General features: G+C 43.4%; 1 protein-coding gene across 6 annotated transcripts in view; it reads left to right on the forward strand.

Annotated features, from left to right (window-relative positions):
* SZT2 (SZT2 subunit of KICSTOR complex) overlaps positions 1-16133 on the forward strand; it is a 77144-nt gene that overhangs the window by 266 nt on the left and 60745 nt on the right. For 5 of the 6 annotated variants that reach the window (XM_083446007.1, XM_083446011.1, XM_083446009.1 and 2 more), the window contains exons 2-7: positions 3419-3544; positions 4021-4194; positions 6018-6188; positions 12621-12752; positions 13544-13703; positions 14334-14440. In XM_083446007.1, coding sequence (XP_083302133.1) covers positions 3419-3544; positions 4021-4194; positions 6018-6188; positions 12621-12752; positions 13544-13703; positions 14334-14440 — 870 coding nt within the window. The remainder of the gene's footprint in view (positions 1-3418; positions 3545-4020; positions 4195-6017; positions 6189-12620; positions 12753-13543; positions 13704-14333; positions 14441-16133) is intronic. The other variant, XM_083446010.1, reaches the window with a different exon arrangement.

The raw sequence follows: 16133 nt of genomic DNA on the forward strand, positions 1-16133 counted from the left end.
TCCCTGCCTCGGGGCGCTGTGCATGTGTGTCGGTGGAGTGAGCGCGTGGATGCAAGGGAGCGTATTGCATTGCGTACAGACACGGGGCACAGCCCTATAACGGCTCACTGCCACTCCTAGATCTTGTTTACTATGTGTTTATGTATCTGTTTTGCGCTTGCAGCCCGCCCTTCACCAAACGTTCCATAGGGCAGTTTGCAAACATGCTGTGAATGAAACAAGTCGCGACTTAACGTTGCAGTCACAAAAGCAAAACCGTCAAACAGCCTATGATTTAAAAACAAACCCAGTAACACAGGAAAAAAACGCCATGGTACAGTAGTGTTGGATAAGTGTCCGGCTGTATATTGCACCTAACCTGAAAGAGATTTCATGAGAACACGTGTATTCGATCAAAAGCTCATCCCTACTTTGCCCAACAGTTTTGCAGTCGAGGGTGCCACAAGTAAGGAGTCCCTTTGCTACGGAGAGGTGCCTTTAGAGAACAACAGAGCCAAATGCCTCTGGCAGAGGAAATGTTTAGACGTAGGTAGATGTGCTGGACCCTGCATGCCCATTGTTGTTACTGCATCACCTACCCACATGCAGCCCTGGTACTTTTTTGGTACTATTAGTGCACATGTGGTAGCATGTTCAAGTCGACTTGCTACTCCTCCACTTGTCTACAGAGCAACCTTATGGATGCTTGCTCAGAATTAAGGCCTAATAGTTAAATAGAGCATATGTCTAAGGATAGCAGCCTTGATTTGCCATTAAGGGAGAAACAGGCTTTTTGCATAAGAATAACTGGCCATTTTTGCTCTTCCTATCTCTAACAATGACCAGGTATTCCAAGGGAAGTTGATATTAATGTAAGAAATATAAAGTAGGCAATATTATATATTCATTGGATCACCTGTTGGCTGTAAAAATATGAAACCTTTCTAGTTCCAAAAAACTCTCATGCTGTAATCTTATGTGTTTTGTCCTCTGTAGTTTATGTAGAAATGCATTACAAACTCAGTTAATGGCATAGCAAACTTATTCTTGAAGATCCCTGAAAGCCTGCACAGATTAGTAACAAACTTTTCCAGCCAGGCCACACCTGAGTCAGCTCTCCAGGCCTCCCGGGTCATAGCTGTTTCTCTTAAAGGGCCCACATGCCAGATAGATGATAATGCATTTGCACACAAATTTAAGAGTAAATTCAACTGAAGTACTTAGAGCTTTTTTTTTAGTATTAAAGAGAAATAAATCATTTACAACATTGTACACTGAACATACCACACAGACTTCAGTACTAATTCCAGTGATTTAACATACTCTTAACCAGCTGTTGAGAAAAAGAGAAATAATAAAGCAATTGATTACAGTTACAAAATCTTGAAAATATTATCATATATGTCCATGTGGAATTCTCACATGGTACTGGAATTTTCCATAAAAGAATGTCAGGTCTTATTCTTTATCTAATTCTGTTGAAAATGTAAGCTTTAATTTTAGCAATCTGCCAGTGGGACTACTAACTAAACCCTCCTAGGATCACATTGTAAATTGCACAGTAGCAGTTCCTGTCAAATAGTAGTGGACATTGCTCCCCGGTTGTTGTGCTACATGGTTCTGTAAGGCGCTATTTTGTCCCACTGCTAATTAACACATACATGGAGTGGCCATTAAGAGTTTTGGAGCATGGTTTCACCAGTACAGTTGTACATTGGAAGTCAGACGGAATCCGTTCCAGAAGTCCGTTCGACTTCCAAATCATGGCTTCTGGTTGGCTTCAGGAAGCTCCTGCCATGGAAGCCCTGTCGGACGTTCGGCTTCCAAAAGAACGTTCGAAAACTGGAACAGTCACTTCTGGGTTTCAATCATTCGGGAGCCAAAACAACTGAGAACTAGGCTGTTCAAAAACCAAGATATGACTGTATACTTATGGCACACAGCTCTGTTTCTTCGTAACATCTGAATTGGGAGTGGCTTTTCAATCCCTGAACCAGTACATGAGTGCAGTGGTGGACTGAATGAGGGCCAATAAACTGAGTTTGAATTCTGGAAATATGGAAGCTCTGTGGGTAGGTCACATTGCTAATTGCCTGTTCTGAAGGTGCAAGTATGTAGCATGGGGGTATTTCTCTATACGTATATATGAGGTGCAAGTGACTTCTATGGTTAGGATTTCCTTTCGCTGGCTTCATTTGTATGCTAGATACAGCCGTATCTGAATCAGGTTAGCTTGGCTTTTGTAGTCCATGCATTGGCAACCTCAGCACCTTGTGTGGGACTGACTTTCTGCTTGGTCCAGAAGTTTCAGCTAATGCAGACTGGCAGACTCCATGTGACACCTCTGCTGAAACATCTGCAATGGCTGCCCATGTGCTAAATGGGCCAGTGTCAATATTATTTTGATGAAATACAAAGCCCATGACAACTTAAGGACCACCTGGGCCCTTATATTCCAGCCTGATCACTGAGACCATTCAGAGAACAGCTGTTTGTTGTCCCCTGTGCCTCAGAAGCCAGGCATCAGAGTCATGAATCTCATTCTATGGAGAATGGGTGGACCTTTTGGGACGTTATGTCCCTTGGGAACTGGACAGTTCTGGGTGGGGGCTCCGGTAGCCTCCTTGCCAAGCAGCAAAATAGACCCTAGGCTGCTCCTGCTCCTCTCCTCACAATCTGGTGTGATTCCCACCTGTCATGAGGAGGAGGTCTCATAAAGTGTCCCTTGTATGGTTGCAGAACAGCCACTGCCTCTTACAGTTGTGCATGTGAGTGTCCCAATAATTCAGGGCAGGGCTGAAGAACCTCTCCCTTCCTTAATTTACTAGGAACCTTATTTCCCTCTTTCCTTCCTGCCCCTTTTCCCTAGTGTGTTGTGGTTTTTCCAGTTAGTAAGCCTGCAAGTAGGGACAGTCTTGTTTTAATGGATTGTATGTAAGTCACTCTGGGAGCCTTTTGGCGGAAGATCAGGAGTACAAATGCTCTTAATAATAATAGTAATAATGCTCTTCTGCAGAGATTTGGCAGGAATCTTTACTGGTAACTTTGGAACATCTCTTGAACACCTTTTTGTGCTGACAGGCCCATTCAGCTGTTTAATATCCACTACCCCCAAGCATAGCGTGGATTGCCAGTGCCCAGGGTCACATGGAGGGGTAGGGTGGGTGTCTGCATCATCGAGGAGATGACAGCCACATAGATAAGAAAATGATAGATCAAAATAGAAAATAATAATTAATAAATAAATATACCATTTTATTTTATTTTTTGTACATCTTAATCTTTGGGCTCATGCAGCATCTTATGGCAATTGTTGAGTGATATAATCTTTGCCATCCTGTTCTGGCGGTATAATGACAAAGAACAATTTGAGACAACTTGTGAGTTTCTTACGAAATAATCAAGATTTGAGATTACAGTTCTTTTTTGTTGCTTGCAGGTAGAGGAGGCCGGGCAGGTCTTTCTCTTGATGAAAAAGGATTATCGAATTTCACGCAACGTGCGCCTGGCTTGGTTTCTCAGTCGTTTGCATCAGGTGATCTGGGCAGTGCCTGAATCTGAACTGGTAAGCAAGCTGCACGTAAAGTTTACTTCTGTATGATGACCTCTTAGGCCAGTCAAAGTAGGAAAGCTTTGGACTGATGAACAACATTTAAATTTCTGTGATGTATGTATGATGTTTCTGGGGGTGGTCTTGATCTACAGGATGGGAATTTCAAAAGTCTTTATAAGGCTTTGCACACCATTTTTCTGGGTCCTCCTACTTTCCTGCGTGTGAGGGGAGCACCCTGTTGCAACAGATCAATAAAGATCAAGCTTACTAGCTGCTTTGCTTCTCAATAGTCTCTGGTTGGCCTCTGTTATTTTCTCCTACCAATAGGGAACCTATGTAAGGACTCTATATGGGCTCTTGGATACCCCATAAGGGAAAAGGGCAATTTTTGTTTACAACAGCATCTAGGAAGGAAGATACATCTATTACTGAGCTTTACCCTTTGGTTGTTTCCTGCCTCCATTCCCCCCCTTTTTTTCTTTTTGAAGGTGCATTCAGATAATGAGTTGGATATTCTCAGCATACTTCCAAATAGCTGGCAACCTGACGAGCCTGTTCAGCCCAGGCCATATCTCCTAGTGCCTTCTACACAAGTCACTTTCCTTGCGCGCCAGTACCGTTTTGTGATTGAATTGGATTTGAGCCCTTCTACAGGGATTGTGGTAAGTGTACTAGTTCCTCATCCTGTGTTCCCTGAGTGTTTCTGTCATCCTTTTTCCTCTTCCTTGCCCTAGAAGTGCTTCTTCATTAAAGCTTGTCTTGTCAGCGATAGCATATCTTTGTCTTGGAGAAGAGTCTCCCAGGCTCTATTTTCCTATCTTGATGGAAAATGGAAAACTACTCATACAGGAGTTTTGTCTGCTGGGTATCCTGACTTATTCCTAGTAGAGAGAGCACTTCATATATTCACTTATATAAGTGTCTCCAGAATATTACATATGGAATGCTCCTATTATTAATTATTGAATTTATATACTGCCCTAAACCCGGGGGTCTCAGGGAGATTCACAGAATAAAATCAAGATATAAAACCACAAAATACATAATAAAAATAAAAACAACAACCCAAGAGCCCCCCCCAAACCACATTTTAAAAGGGCATAGGATGTAAATCAGATCAACCAAAGGCCTGACTAAAAAGGAACATTTTTGCCTGGTGCCTAAAGGTGTATAACGAAGGCACCAGGCGAACTTCACTGGGGAGAGCATTCCACAGATGGGGAGCCACTGCAGAGAAGGCCTGTTTTCGTGTTGCCACCCTCTCAAGGAGAAGGCACACAAAGGACGGCCTCAGAAGATGATCTCGGGGTCCCAGTAAATTCATATGGAAAGAGGTGGGCCTTGAGGTATTGCGGTCCTGAGCCGTTAAAGGCTATATGGGTCAGAACCAGCACTTTGAATTGGGCCCAGAAACTAATTGGTACCCTGTGCAGTTGGACCAGGGTTGGTGTGATATGCTCAAACTGTCTTGCTCCCGTGAGCAACCTGGCCGCTGAATTCTACACTAGCTGAAGTTTCTGAACCATTTTCAGAGGCAGCCCTATGTATAACACATTGAATAATCTAACCTTGAGGTTACCAGAACATGGCCAACAGTAGTTAGGCTATCCCTGTCCAGATAGGGGCATAGCTGGGCCACCAGCCAAAGCTGATGGAAGGCACTCTGGGCTACTGAGGCCACCTGAGGCTCCAGTGGCAGCAAAGGATCCAGGAGTACCCCAAGCTACAAACCTGCTCCTTCAGAGCAAGTGTAACCACATCAAGAGCAGGTGACCTCCCAGCCATCTGGTCTAGGGAACCACCCACTAAGAGTGTCCTCAGTCTTATCTGGATTGAGCTTCAGTTTGTTGGCTCTCATCCAGTCCATCACCAAGACAAGACACTGGTTCAGCACTTCCACTGCCTCACCTGCAGGTGTAAAGGAGAAATATAGCTGAGTGTCATCAGCATACTACTGATGACATACTCGGACCCTCCAGATAACCCCACCTAGCAGTTTCATGTAGATGTTAAACAACATAGGGGATAGGATTGAACCCTGCGGAACCCCACATTGAAGGTTCCATGGAGATGAAAAGCATCCACCAAGTAATACCCTCTGGGAACGACTATCCAAGTAGGACTGGAACCACTGCAAAGCGGTGCCACCCACCCCTAGTTCAGAGAGTCGCTCCAGAAGGATACCATGGTTGATGGTATCAAAAGCCGCTGAGAGGTCGAGAACAATTAACAAGGGCATGTTTCCCTTGTCTCTCTCTTGAAAGAGGTCAGTTTTTGTGCCAAAACCAAGCCTAAACCCCAATTGAAATGGATCCAGAAAATCAGTTTCTTCCACAAGTGCCTGGATCTGGTCTGTGACCACTCACTCCAGAACCTTGCCCACGAAAGGGAGATTAGCAACTGGCCGGTAGTAAGTTAGCTGGAAACTCCTGTCTCTGGCAAAACTTCAATAGAAGCTTGATACTATGTCATTTTTCTTCTTCAGGATGACTCTACAGGGGAGATAATTTTCGATGAAGTGTTCTATGCCCTGTCCCGGTGTTTAGTGGGGTTGTTAAAGCCTTTTCGGATCCCAGGCTCGGACATTATCTACCAACCTGAGATCTTCATCACCATCCAAGTATATTCTTCCATCATTGGTCTGCAGACACACCAGGTAATTATTATGTCTTGTGTTTCACGAGGCTGTTAACATGAGAGACTGCTGATAATGAGAGGTTTCATTACATGTCTAAACAATTGAACATTTGAGCCAGACTCTCCTGTGACATAAATTAACACACTAGGGTGGAAGAATATCAGGAGCTCTAAGCAAGTGTCCTCCTGTTGGCAAACCTTTTTTAATTAAGCAACATGTTCTGTAAATGAGATTGGTTTGCTAAGGATTAGATTAGTTCTGTGTCTTCTCATTTAGTCCCACGCCCATTCCACTGCAAAATCTGTTTTCAATGTCACATTATGTCCTACGGCATGGGTAAGGCTGCTCTTTCTGCAAAGGTGCATTTCTGCAGCAAACAGACAAAAATCCCATTGTTGATAAGCTTTACCTGTGTTGAGCAGTGCATTCATACTGAATTACAGTGGTACTGGAGTTACAGATTGGTTAACTCTTTATCTTATACCATGCACATCTTTTTTTAAAAAATGTCAAAATTGGCAATGCTTTTATGAACCCTGTATACACTATGCAAATTGAACAGGATCGCATGTTTTGTCATATTTTGCATAGCCTTTTAAATTTATTTCTTATTCATTTTCTATCCCACCTTTCCTCAAAGGTGGTGGCACACATGGTTTCCCCCTTCCCCATTTTATTCTCACAACAGCCCAATGAAGTAGGTTCGGCTAAGAGAGTGACTGGGCCAAGGTCACTCAGTGAGCTTCCTGACTGAGAGGGGATTTGAACCCTGGTCTCCCAGGTCCTAGTCCAACACTCTAACCACTACAACCTGTTCTGCTTCTGCCAGTCATAAGGGGCATAAGGAGTTACTCAGGAGTGTTGTCCCCTAACCACTAGAAATCCTTTGTAGCCTCTCCTTTACATACTGAGATCTCCCAGAATGGCCCGCACATTTTCAAGCTTATTTTTCACAGCTATAAGGTCGGGGGGAAACCTGCCTTTTAAAACGAATATGGAGATTTTCAAGTTGCTGAATTCTGTGCACACGATTGATTTGTGAATTTCTGTGTGCACAATCGCAAAGCTTGAATATGCTTAACTCTGATTATTGTGAGGTGCTGAGTGTACTTGGACTTTGCCTCCCCTACCCCTGGCTGCTCTTATTAGAGCTGGGTGGCAATTGTAAAGTGGTTCAGTTATTATGAACAGCATTTTTGTCCACATCCACAGCATTTAGTAAATTGTTAGTATTCATACATTCATTACTTGGAAATTATTATCAACAGTTTCTTACTCGTATATTCATGATTAATGGTGTTTGTGTGTTTGCTCTTCCTGCTTCGCCCGCTAGCTACCAGGATAGCTGTGTATGATTTAGAATATATATTTACTTTCACTTGTTTCCTTGATTTGTTTGATTTATGTATCAGGTTGTATGTATACTTGTTGCTAATTTTAGGAGGCTAAGGCAGACAGTGAAAGCAAATAAAATGTTGGGGTGCTGCAATTTTTTTGGTGCGCAGGTGTCAAAAGCTGTTCTGTGAGTATATGCATAGTCCTGTGTTTGCAGAATGCCAGAATAGCAAGCCAATATTAATGACTTTTCTTTTTAGTAATAGAGCTACTTATTCATCCCGTTCAGTGATCTTTCTTTTGCATGGTGCCTGATAATTTATTTGGCTTCATTTATTTACATACAAAATGCATGTGCCAGTTTTTCCACCGTGGTGTCCAAAGTAGTTCACAGTATAAAATTTATATTCCACAATAATAACCAAAAGATAAGACCAATAAACACTTAACTCCTTTCCCCCCTTCCCTTCCTGACTGCCATTAGATTGGAGGATTTCCCCCCAGTGTTTTCCTTCTGTGCCAGGAAAGAGTGAACAAGAACCGCTCACATTACAGACTTAGTGCTCCACTGTTCTTTCGACAACCCCATGAATCCATGGGAGCACCAATTCTGCAGCAAACCAGCATGGGAAACTAGCTACAACAGGTCAGCCATCCATGTTCACCTATGAAACAGAATGGGAGGAGGTTGCTATTTTAAATGAAAAAGAGCATGGAGTGAACCCCTCCCTCTGCTTTACCACACCACCACTTTGTGTCATTTTTTCCTAGCCCAATTTTAGTTCCAGAAGTACACTAGGTTGGGAGCAGGGTGGATAGAATATATCTATCTATCTATCTATCTATCTATCTATCAATATCAATATCAGATTTTTTAAAATTTTAATCGGATTTATTTATTTTTTAAATCGGATTTTTAAAATAAAATGCTTTTGGAGGAAAAATCTTTCTAAAGATAGTTTTCTTTGGAATGCAGAATGCTGCAGCGAGACTCCTTACGGGGTCTTCGCTGCGAGATCACATTCACCCGGTGCTATACCAGCTGCACTGGCTCCCGGTGGAGTACAGGATCAGGTTTAAGGTGCTGGTTTTAACCTTTAAAGCCTTATACGGCCTAGGACCCTCGTACCTACGGGACCGCCTCTCCTGGTATGTCCCACAGAGAAACTTATGGTCTTCAAATAAAAACATCTTGAAGGTCCCAGGCCACAGAGAGGTTAGGCTGGCCTCAACTAGAGCCAGGGCTTTTTTGGCCGTGGCTCCGATCTGGTGGAACACTCTGTCACAAGAGACTAGGGCCCTGTGGGACTTGACATCTTTCCGCAGGGCCGGCAAGACAGAGCTGTTCCACCAGGCCTTTGGCCAGGGCACAGCCTGACTCCCTCCTTCGGCAATCTTCGCGGAGCTCTGGCCCAATGGTTGCCAGTGGTTTGTTTTGAATTAATTTTATAATGAATGGTTTTAGAGTGTTGTGTTGTACTGTTGTACTGTTTTATTGTTGTTAGCCGCTGTTAAGTTGTGGGCGAACATATCAGACATAGCGATTCTTCCAAAGCAGCTCTTTATTTGTAAGGTGGAACAGAACTAACTGAGGAGCTCAGTCAGCCTGCTTATATAGAGCTCCAGAACAATGTAATTGTTGCCATTTTCTAAAACTATCCAATCACTGAACGTCACTTTCGATCCTTAATTTGCATAACTACTGTATCCCCCTGCTGGCCCAGGGTGAGAACTTCAGTACATAACAGCCGCCCTGAGCCCGGCTTCGGCTGGGGAGGGCGGGATATAAATAAATTTTTTTATTATTTATTATTCTATTTAAGTTACATTATAGTCCAAAGGCTATTCATCAGGAAATAAGGATTTGTTTTAAGTTTTTCATGTGTGCTAAAACTCAGTCTAAGTCTTTTTTTAAAAATTATTGTTTAACCACATCAGTTAACAAACACGGATACATATGGTGTAATGTTATTTTTTAGTTAAATAAATCGTTTAAATTGTTATTAAGGAAATGATTATTTTTCTCTTTCCAATAAAGTACATACAGAAGAAAAGTTGTCCAAATATAAGCAGCTAACTTATTAAACCTTGCAGTGATTTCCTAATTTTCTATCTATGTATTTCTAATAGTATAACCAAATCAGTAATTTTTGATATAACTGTAAAAGCTCTGAAAATTTATTATTCCAAAAATGAAATCTTCATCTGGTTTTAAATATTAAGATTATACCAGCAAGCAGTGGCGTAGCATGGGGGGTGCAGGGGGGGCCGGCCACACTGGGCGCAACATCGGGGGGGGGGGGCGCTCGCACTCGCAGCTCTCTTCCCCTACTAAAATCCCCGGGTGCTGACAACTCACGCTACGCCACTGCCAGCAAGAATGTCTTTCTGTAAAAAAATGATTTAAATCAAGTCTTGCTGACTTGTGATTTAAATCAAATCCACCCTGGTTGGGAGAAAGTTGCATATAGCAACAGAACACAGCATACTTGCTTTCATCTAAGGAATAGTTCCCACATTTTATAGGCAAATGAGACAGTTGCATGAATGAAGCTTACATTATCAGTCCTGCAGCACATTATATGTGGCTGCCCTTCCTTGTCTAGTTAGGTTCAGGGAGACTGGAGAGTCAACCCTAGTTTGTTGGCTGCCTTGCTCAGTGGGGGAAACACAATTGTTCCAAGTGTCTCTAAGAAACTCTGTATGGGTTGACTGCGCACAGTCCTGAGAATGCGTCTTAAGGTTCTTGAAATCCAAAGATTCTCACCCACAACAAGGAATCAGGTTGAAATAGCAAAGCTTTTGTTAATTTGGGGGGGGGGGTAGAAAAGATACTTAATTTTGAATTTATTAATGCAGTGCAGCTTATAAAGATTAAATCTCGGGTGTATTTGATCTAATACCCCATATGCACTTGTAACCTTAAAGACAAAAAAAAAGTTCTTTCAAAGGAAAAGTTAATATTATATTAACAAAATATTTTTAAAAAGGATGGGGTGAAAGCACACCCATTTGATGTGGAAATCCAGAAGACAGAACAGAGATTCAGTTATACATCCAGTGCTCAGATGATTATTCCTGCAGCTCTGTGCGTGTGTTTGTAAGCCTGGACCAGAAGCTCGGTTCCAGAATCTTTGCCTTTTAGGATGATACTCAGCTGTTTTGGTGGGATCGCAAGCCCTGCTCCTAGAAGCACAAGAAGACAACGGAATCCTTTACCTAAGCTGTTTCATCAAGTGCTGCAATGAGATGCAGAGCATCCCATAGTTAGGAGAAATGGGTATTACTGTAAGGGGCCAACATTTGCCCTTGCTCTAGGATTTTGGGTCTTGTAGGTTTGTATAGAAGAGGGGGAGGGGTTTTGTGATGTTGGGGAATCAAGAAGAGCAAGGAGGGGTTTCTCTCAACCTTCTAAAAAAAAAAAGGGCAAGGTTCAAGAAGTTAAAAGGTAAAAACATCCCAGAATGCCCATGTGATATATTTGATGTTGATGCCTGGTTTATCAGGAAACTTGAAGTAACCTCTGTGCGTATAGCCAGTTCTTACCAGTTTCTGCCTTGTTGCAACCAAGTCAGGCAGTTTGATTTTTAAACTTGTGTCACGAAACAAGAGTAAGGGTCAAAGTGGGAGTGATCCTAGCATGCTGCACTGGTCTTGCCAACTTCTCAGATTGTCTGTGAATCAAAGAATAGGCTACCCAGACTACTGTGATAGTTCTCTGCCCATGATTCTCCACTTCTCTTGTCTATAGAAGAGAATGAGGCGGCAGGCAATAGGAGAGGTGAGACTCTGATAGCTGGCTTGGATTCCTGGGTTATATTATTTCTGGCACATCTTCTAACTTAGTCATGCAGTGCTTTAGGGGTGGAATAATAGTGTTCTTTTAAAAGATTCCTTGAGGTTGTTAACATACCTAATGCTTAATTCTGCTGGCACAGAAAGTAGGTTCCTGGCACGCTGCAAAGTAGCAAAAGTGAGAAACTGCAAAAATGTGGAAGTCTTCGACGAGCAAAGGAAAGTCTTTGGTTTCATTTCCCATATCTGTCACCTGGTAACTCTGCTGAATGTTGAAACACCAAAACGAACCTTGGGAAAATAGCTTGTAAAATGTACATGCTATTTTGAAATTCTGAAACATGATGAACCCAATTTCTAAGGCAGCCAGCCAGCCGGCCAGAGGAGAGAAGTTACAACACAATGGCTTGTTTGAAGACGGGGATATTTGAATGACAATTGGCGTTCATTTTCAGGGCATAGCCATGTATTTCAAGTTCAGACATCAGGTTGACTCCCATGGCTATTTTAAGGAGAGGGAAGAGAGGCACAGAATATACACCTTCATCGTTCTACCTTTCTCCTATGTTCAGGCATGAGTGCCCTTGCTTGTGTATCTAAAGCAGCAGCAGCAGCATCCACACACAAGCAGATTTGAGGAAAACTCAATACTTGCAAAAGTACCTATAAAAAATAAAAAAGTCTTTCAAAAAAACCCCCCAACAAGGCAGACCTCTCAAGCAGCCTGAGGACTCAACATGCTTAGTTGCCAGGGAATGTGGATTGACTGGGTTGGGGATGTGGAAGAAGGAAAATAGGCAGCAGGGGGAATCAAAAAGAGTATCCTGGAATACAGCGTGACTGGCTTGCTGGAACACTGAACAAGAACATTCCACACTGCAACGTTTCATGGCAGGTCCCACCTGCAGTGTTATATTTAAAGGAACAATTCTTGAAAACTGATTTGCTAGCATAATATACAATGTCGTAGATAGTTTATCTTGATGAATTTTGAGCTGGAAATTATCTCCAGGAGATATAATTTACTGATTTGTCCTGGGAAACCTAGTTGAAATTTGCCTATATGCCACAGCAGCTTTTGTAGGAAGCTTTTATCTCCATAAAATTTTGCGCATTTCTGGCTCCAAACATCATTTGTAGAATTTGTAGAATTTCACCTTTTTAAAAAAGAACAACAACAAAACCAACAACTGCTTGCTGGTGAATTGTTGCAACCCACTGTTCAGATTTTCTGAGGTTTTGATGGTGTATCACTTGCCTCAGTATGCAGCAGAGTACTTTAATTGGAACAAATAAGGATTTCCATTGTCTCTGGCCCAGGTACTATTCCAAGGTTGTCTGCTGGATGAGACCAAAACAGAGACCTTCCTGCAGCAGGTTTATACACAGCTGTGCACCTTTGAGAACAAAGTGGCTGAGATGCTCCAGCAGCAGTATGAGCCCAAAACTCAGGTGAGAAGATTACTTTCTGCTGCTTTGAATGAGTGGGAGTTTTTGAATTATTTGCTCATCCAGTCTATGAAGCCACCCATCCCAAGAGTAGCCAGCATGGTACACTCTGCTTTGAAAGCAGAGTTAGCTCTTTCTAAGCACAGGATCAACATAACTGAAACTTAGTCGGATGGGATGTGGGGTTGTTGGCCTAAGGCAGAGGCTGTGCCTGAAACTGTTGAAGCATGTGCTGACACCAGCAACTGGCAAAAGTAGATGACACTATGATTTCCCAAATGAAAAAGCTTGTGTGTCTGTCCGAGGGCTGTCATGTGTGCTGGGATGGGTTTTCAGGTTTTTGCTGATGCTATTGTTTCCCTGCAGAAATCTTGCAATAAAAAACCTGAAAGTAACTGTGGATACTAACAATACAGGTTGGGACTGTCAGAGGTTGCTCAAAACAATCCCTCTGTGAAGGAAGACTTGATTGATGTGATTAAAAACTTGCTTCTCCCTACAACTACCTCAGGCACACTTTGGTATAGACCAAACTCCCCTCTGTTTTGGGGACTGTGGATCAGAACACCAGGGAATGTCACTTCATAAGCAAAGGTGGTCCTGAAAATTCTTTCCCATTCACTTTATAAACCTGATTTTGGAGTCTACCAGATGTGCAAGAGGCACTTGTTGAGCCTGGGTGTGTGGAGAGCAGGGGGAAATGGGCTTTACTTGCAGGAGAGGCCTTTGGGCACTTGCAGGTGAGCGAAGGGGAGGCTCACAGTTTTAGCTCATAAGAACTTGTCTTGTTGCAGGTGGACCTGTCCTCCCTTAACCAGGAACGTCTTTGTGACCCCCAGGAGCCCTCCGGGAGGAAACTGGGTGTCTCTATGGTCACTGCTGACGTCGGACTTGTCACTATGATTCGGCAGGGGATTCTGGCACTTCAGCTGCTGCCATCCAACTCCAGTGCAGGTTAGTTTAAAGGTCTTCCTGAAGGTGGGATTGCTAGGGAAAGCATGGGGGGGGGAGAGTTGCGGAAGTTTCAAAGCCATCCGCTACGTGTGAATGACCCAAGGGAGCTGAGAGGAGCCTTAGCCTGGCTCTGCCCAAGAGTATACAAGACTGAAAAGGTGGTCCACTTTTCGAGGCTTAACAAATCAAGACGATTTGAGTCTTGGCCTTTCTTTCTCTGAAAGTCAAGGTTGTTCCCACCACAGCGGACTTTACCGCTTGATCGTCTTGCCTCGGGCTGCTCCCTAAGTGCTATCTGAACAACGTAGCAAAACCTTTCTTACAGCTTTCAGTCTACCTGGGGAAAGGTAGAACTTTTTCTTTCTTTTTTCAGAATTGTCACATATGCATTTTGTGGGTCTTTCTTGGAATGATTATACACACACACACACACACACAGAGAGAGAGAGAGAGAGAGAGGGAATGAATCTTGTGAATCTGAGGAAACTACTGCATGCCTCCTCTAGAATTAAAGTAGCCATTCTCTAACCCCTATCCATCAGTTGTATGTCTCCCTTGGGATTTAACTCTTAGATTCCTTTTAGAATGCCTGCCCTCTCCCATCTACTGCTAATATTTGTTTGTTTGCAGGGATTATCGTGATCACAGATGGTGTCACCAGTGTCCCAGATGTAGCAGTCTGTGAGACTCTGCTCAACCAACTGCGCAGTGGGACTGTGGCTTGTTCCTTTGTTCAGGTACTGTGGAAGTGTGCTGGTGACAGGCACATTAGTTCTTTACTGTGCACGCACTGTGATCAGAGCTAACCCAGCCAGCCCTTAGGGGAAAAGAAGGCTGTTGCCTGTGGTGCCCAGCATTCCAGAAATCTCCCCCTTTGCCACATAGCTCTTGGCAACAGTTTCCTCTTGCATTTCTTGATTTACCTGCTTTCCCAATGCCTGCTAGGAGGTGAACTGGGACTTCTAGTAATGCTGCCTAGGAATCTGGCAGAAACACTTATTCCAGGCTGATTTTTGTGGTACACAATTGTGTGGTAGCTGAGGCTGAAATTCTATAGTTGCGTACAATTCTATAATCCTTACCTAGGATTAAGTCCCAGTTGCAGCCCCGCACTTGCCTAAAAGTAGATCCCGTTTGAAATACTGTATATCGGGCTTGCTTTTGAGCAGGCATGTATAGGATTGCACACCTAGCTACTGAAAAGAAAAGCCTAAGTAAGAAAACAGGTTTTTTTTTGTCAACTCTTGATTTTTTAATATGCTGTTAATTTTACCCAATATATGGTAGAACATGGGGAGACCAGTGCTCCCCCCCCCCTAGAAAAATAGGTGCCAGTAATCACTGTGAGGTTGCTACAGTAAGTGCCACACTTTTTAGCAAGGCAAAAAAAGAGGCGTTGGGCCTGCGTACCCTTGAGTATCCCCTGGGGGGGGGGGAGCACTGAGCAGAGGGATTTCTGTTTGCTTACAGCAGGGGGGGGGGAATTAAGAATGGATGGGGCAGTGACCTGACAGCTATGTAGATGTTGCTTACTACTAGTGCAGGGTTGCATCAAGGTTTAGACCTGCACAGACACCCCAGATAACTTTGCAGGTGTGTCCATGAAGCTCCAACCACACTGCCGCCTTGACGCTGCCATGTCCCAGTAAATGGCAGTAACACTAGTCTTGGAAGGCCAGTGGCACAGCACAGCTCCTCCACACCATCTAGTCTTGGCACCAGTTGTTCAGCCTATGTACTGTTGAAAAATGAGTGAGTTCACCTATACGCCCTTCTCCTGTATCCTTGAGAACATTGTCTTGAACAATCAGTGAAGTTTAGAAATTTGAATTTGTGCATTGCCTATTACTGAGGTAATGCCGCCTTTGGTTTTAAATACCAAAGCTTTTTTTAAAAAAAATAAAAATAAAAAAATCAAACCCAACTACTCAGATGTGACAGGTGTCAGCACCTGAACTATCCTCCCTAAAGCAGTTCATATTTTAAGCAGCCCACTAAATAAATTCCTAACCATTTAAAACAGCAGCATGCACCCTGTTCCAGGTGAATTAGTGAACTGCTAAAAGGTAATGGTAAAGGACCCCTGACAGTTAAGTCCAGTCACAGGTTACTCTGGGGTTGCGGCGCTCATCTTGCTTTACTGGCCGAGGGAGCTGGCGTTTGTCCGCAGACAGTTTTTCCGGGTCAAGTGGCCAGCATGACTAAGCTGCATCTGGCACAACAGAACACCGAAACCAGACCAGCGCACGGAAACACCTTTTACCTTCCCGCCGGAGTGGTACCTATTTATCTGCTTGCACTTTTTTGCCGTGCTTTTGAACAGCTAGGCTGGCAGGAGCTGGGATCGAGCAATGGGAGCTCACCCCGTCATGGGGATTCGAACCACCGGCCTTCTGATCGGCAAGCCCAGGAGGCTGTGGTTTAAACCAC

This window comes from Podarcis tiliguerta (genome assembly GCF_965153285.1).
Source record: "Podarcis tiliguerta genome assembly, chromosome: 6".
Lineage (NCBI taxonomy): Eukaryota > Metazoa > Chordata > Lepidosauria > Squamata > Lacertidae > Podarcis > Podarcis tiliguerta.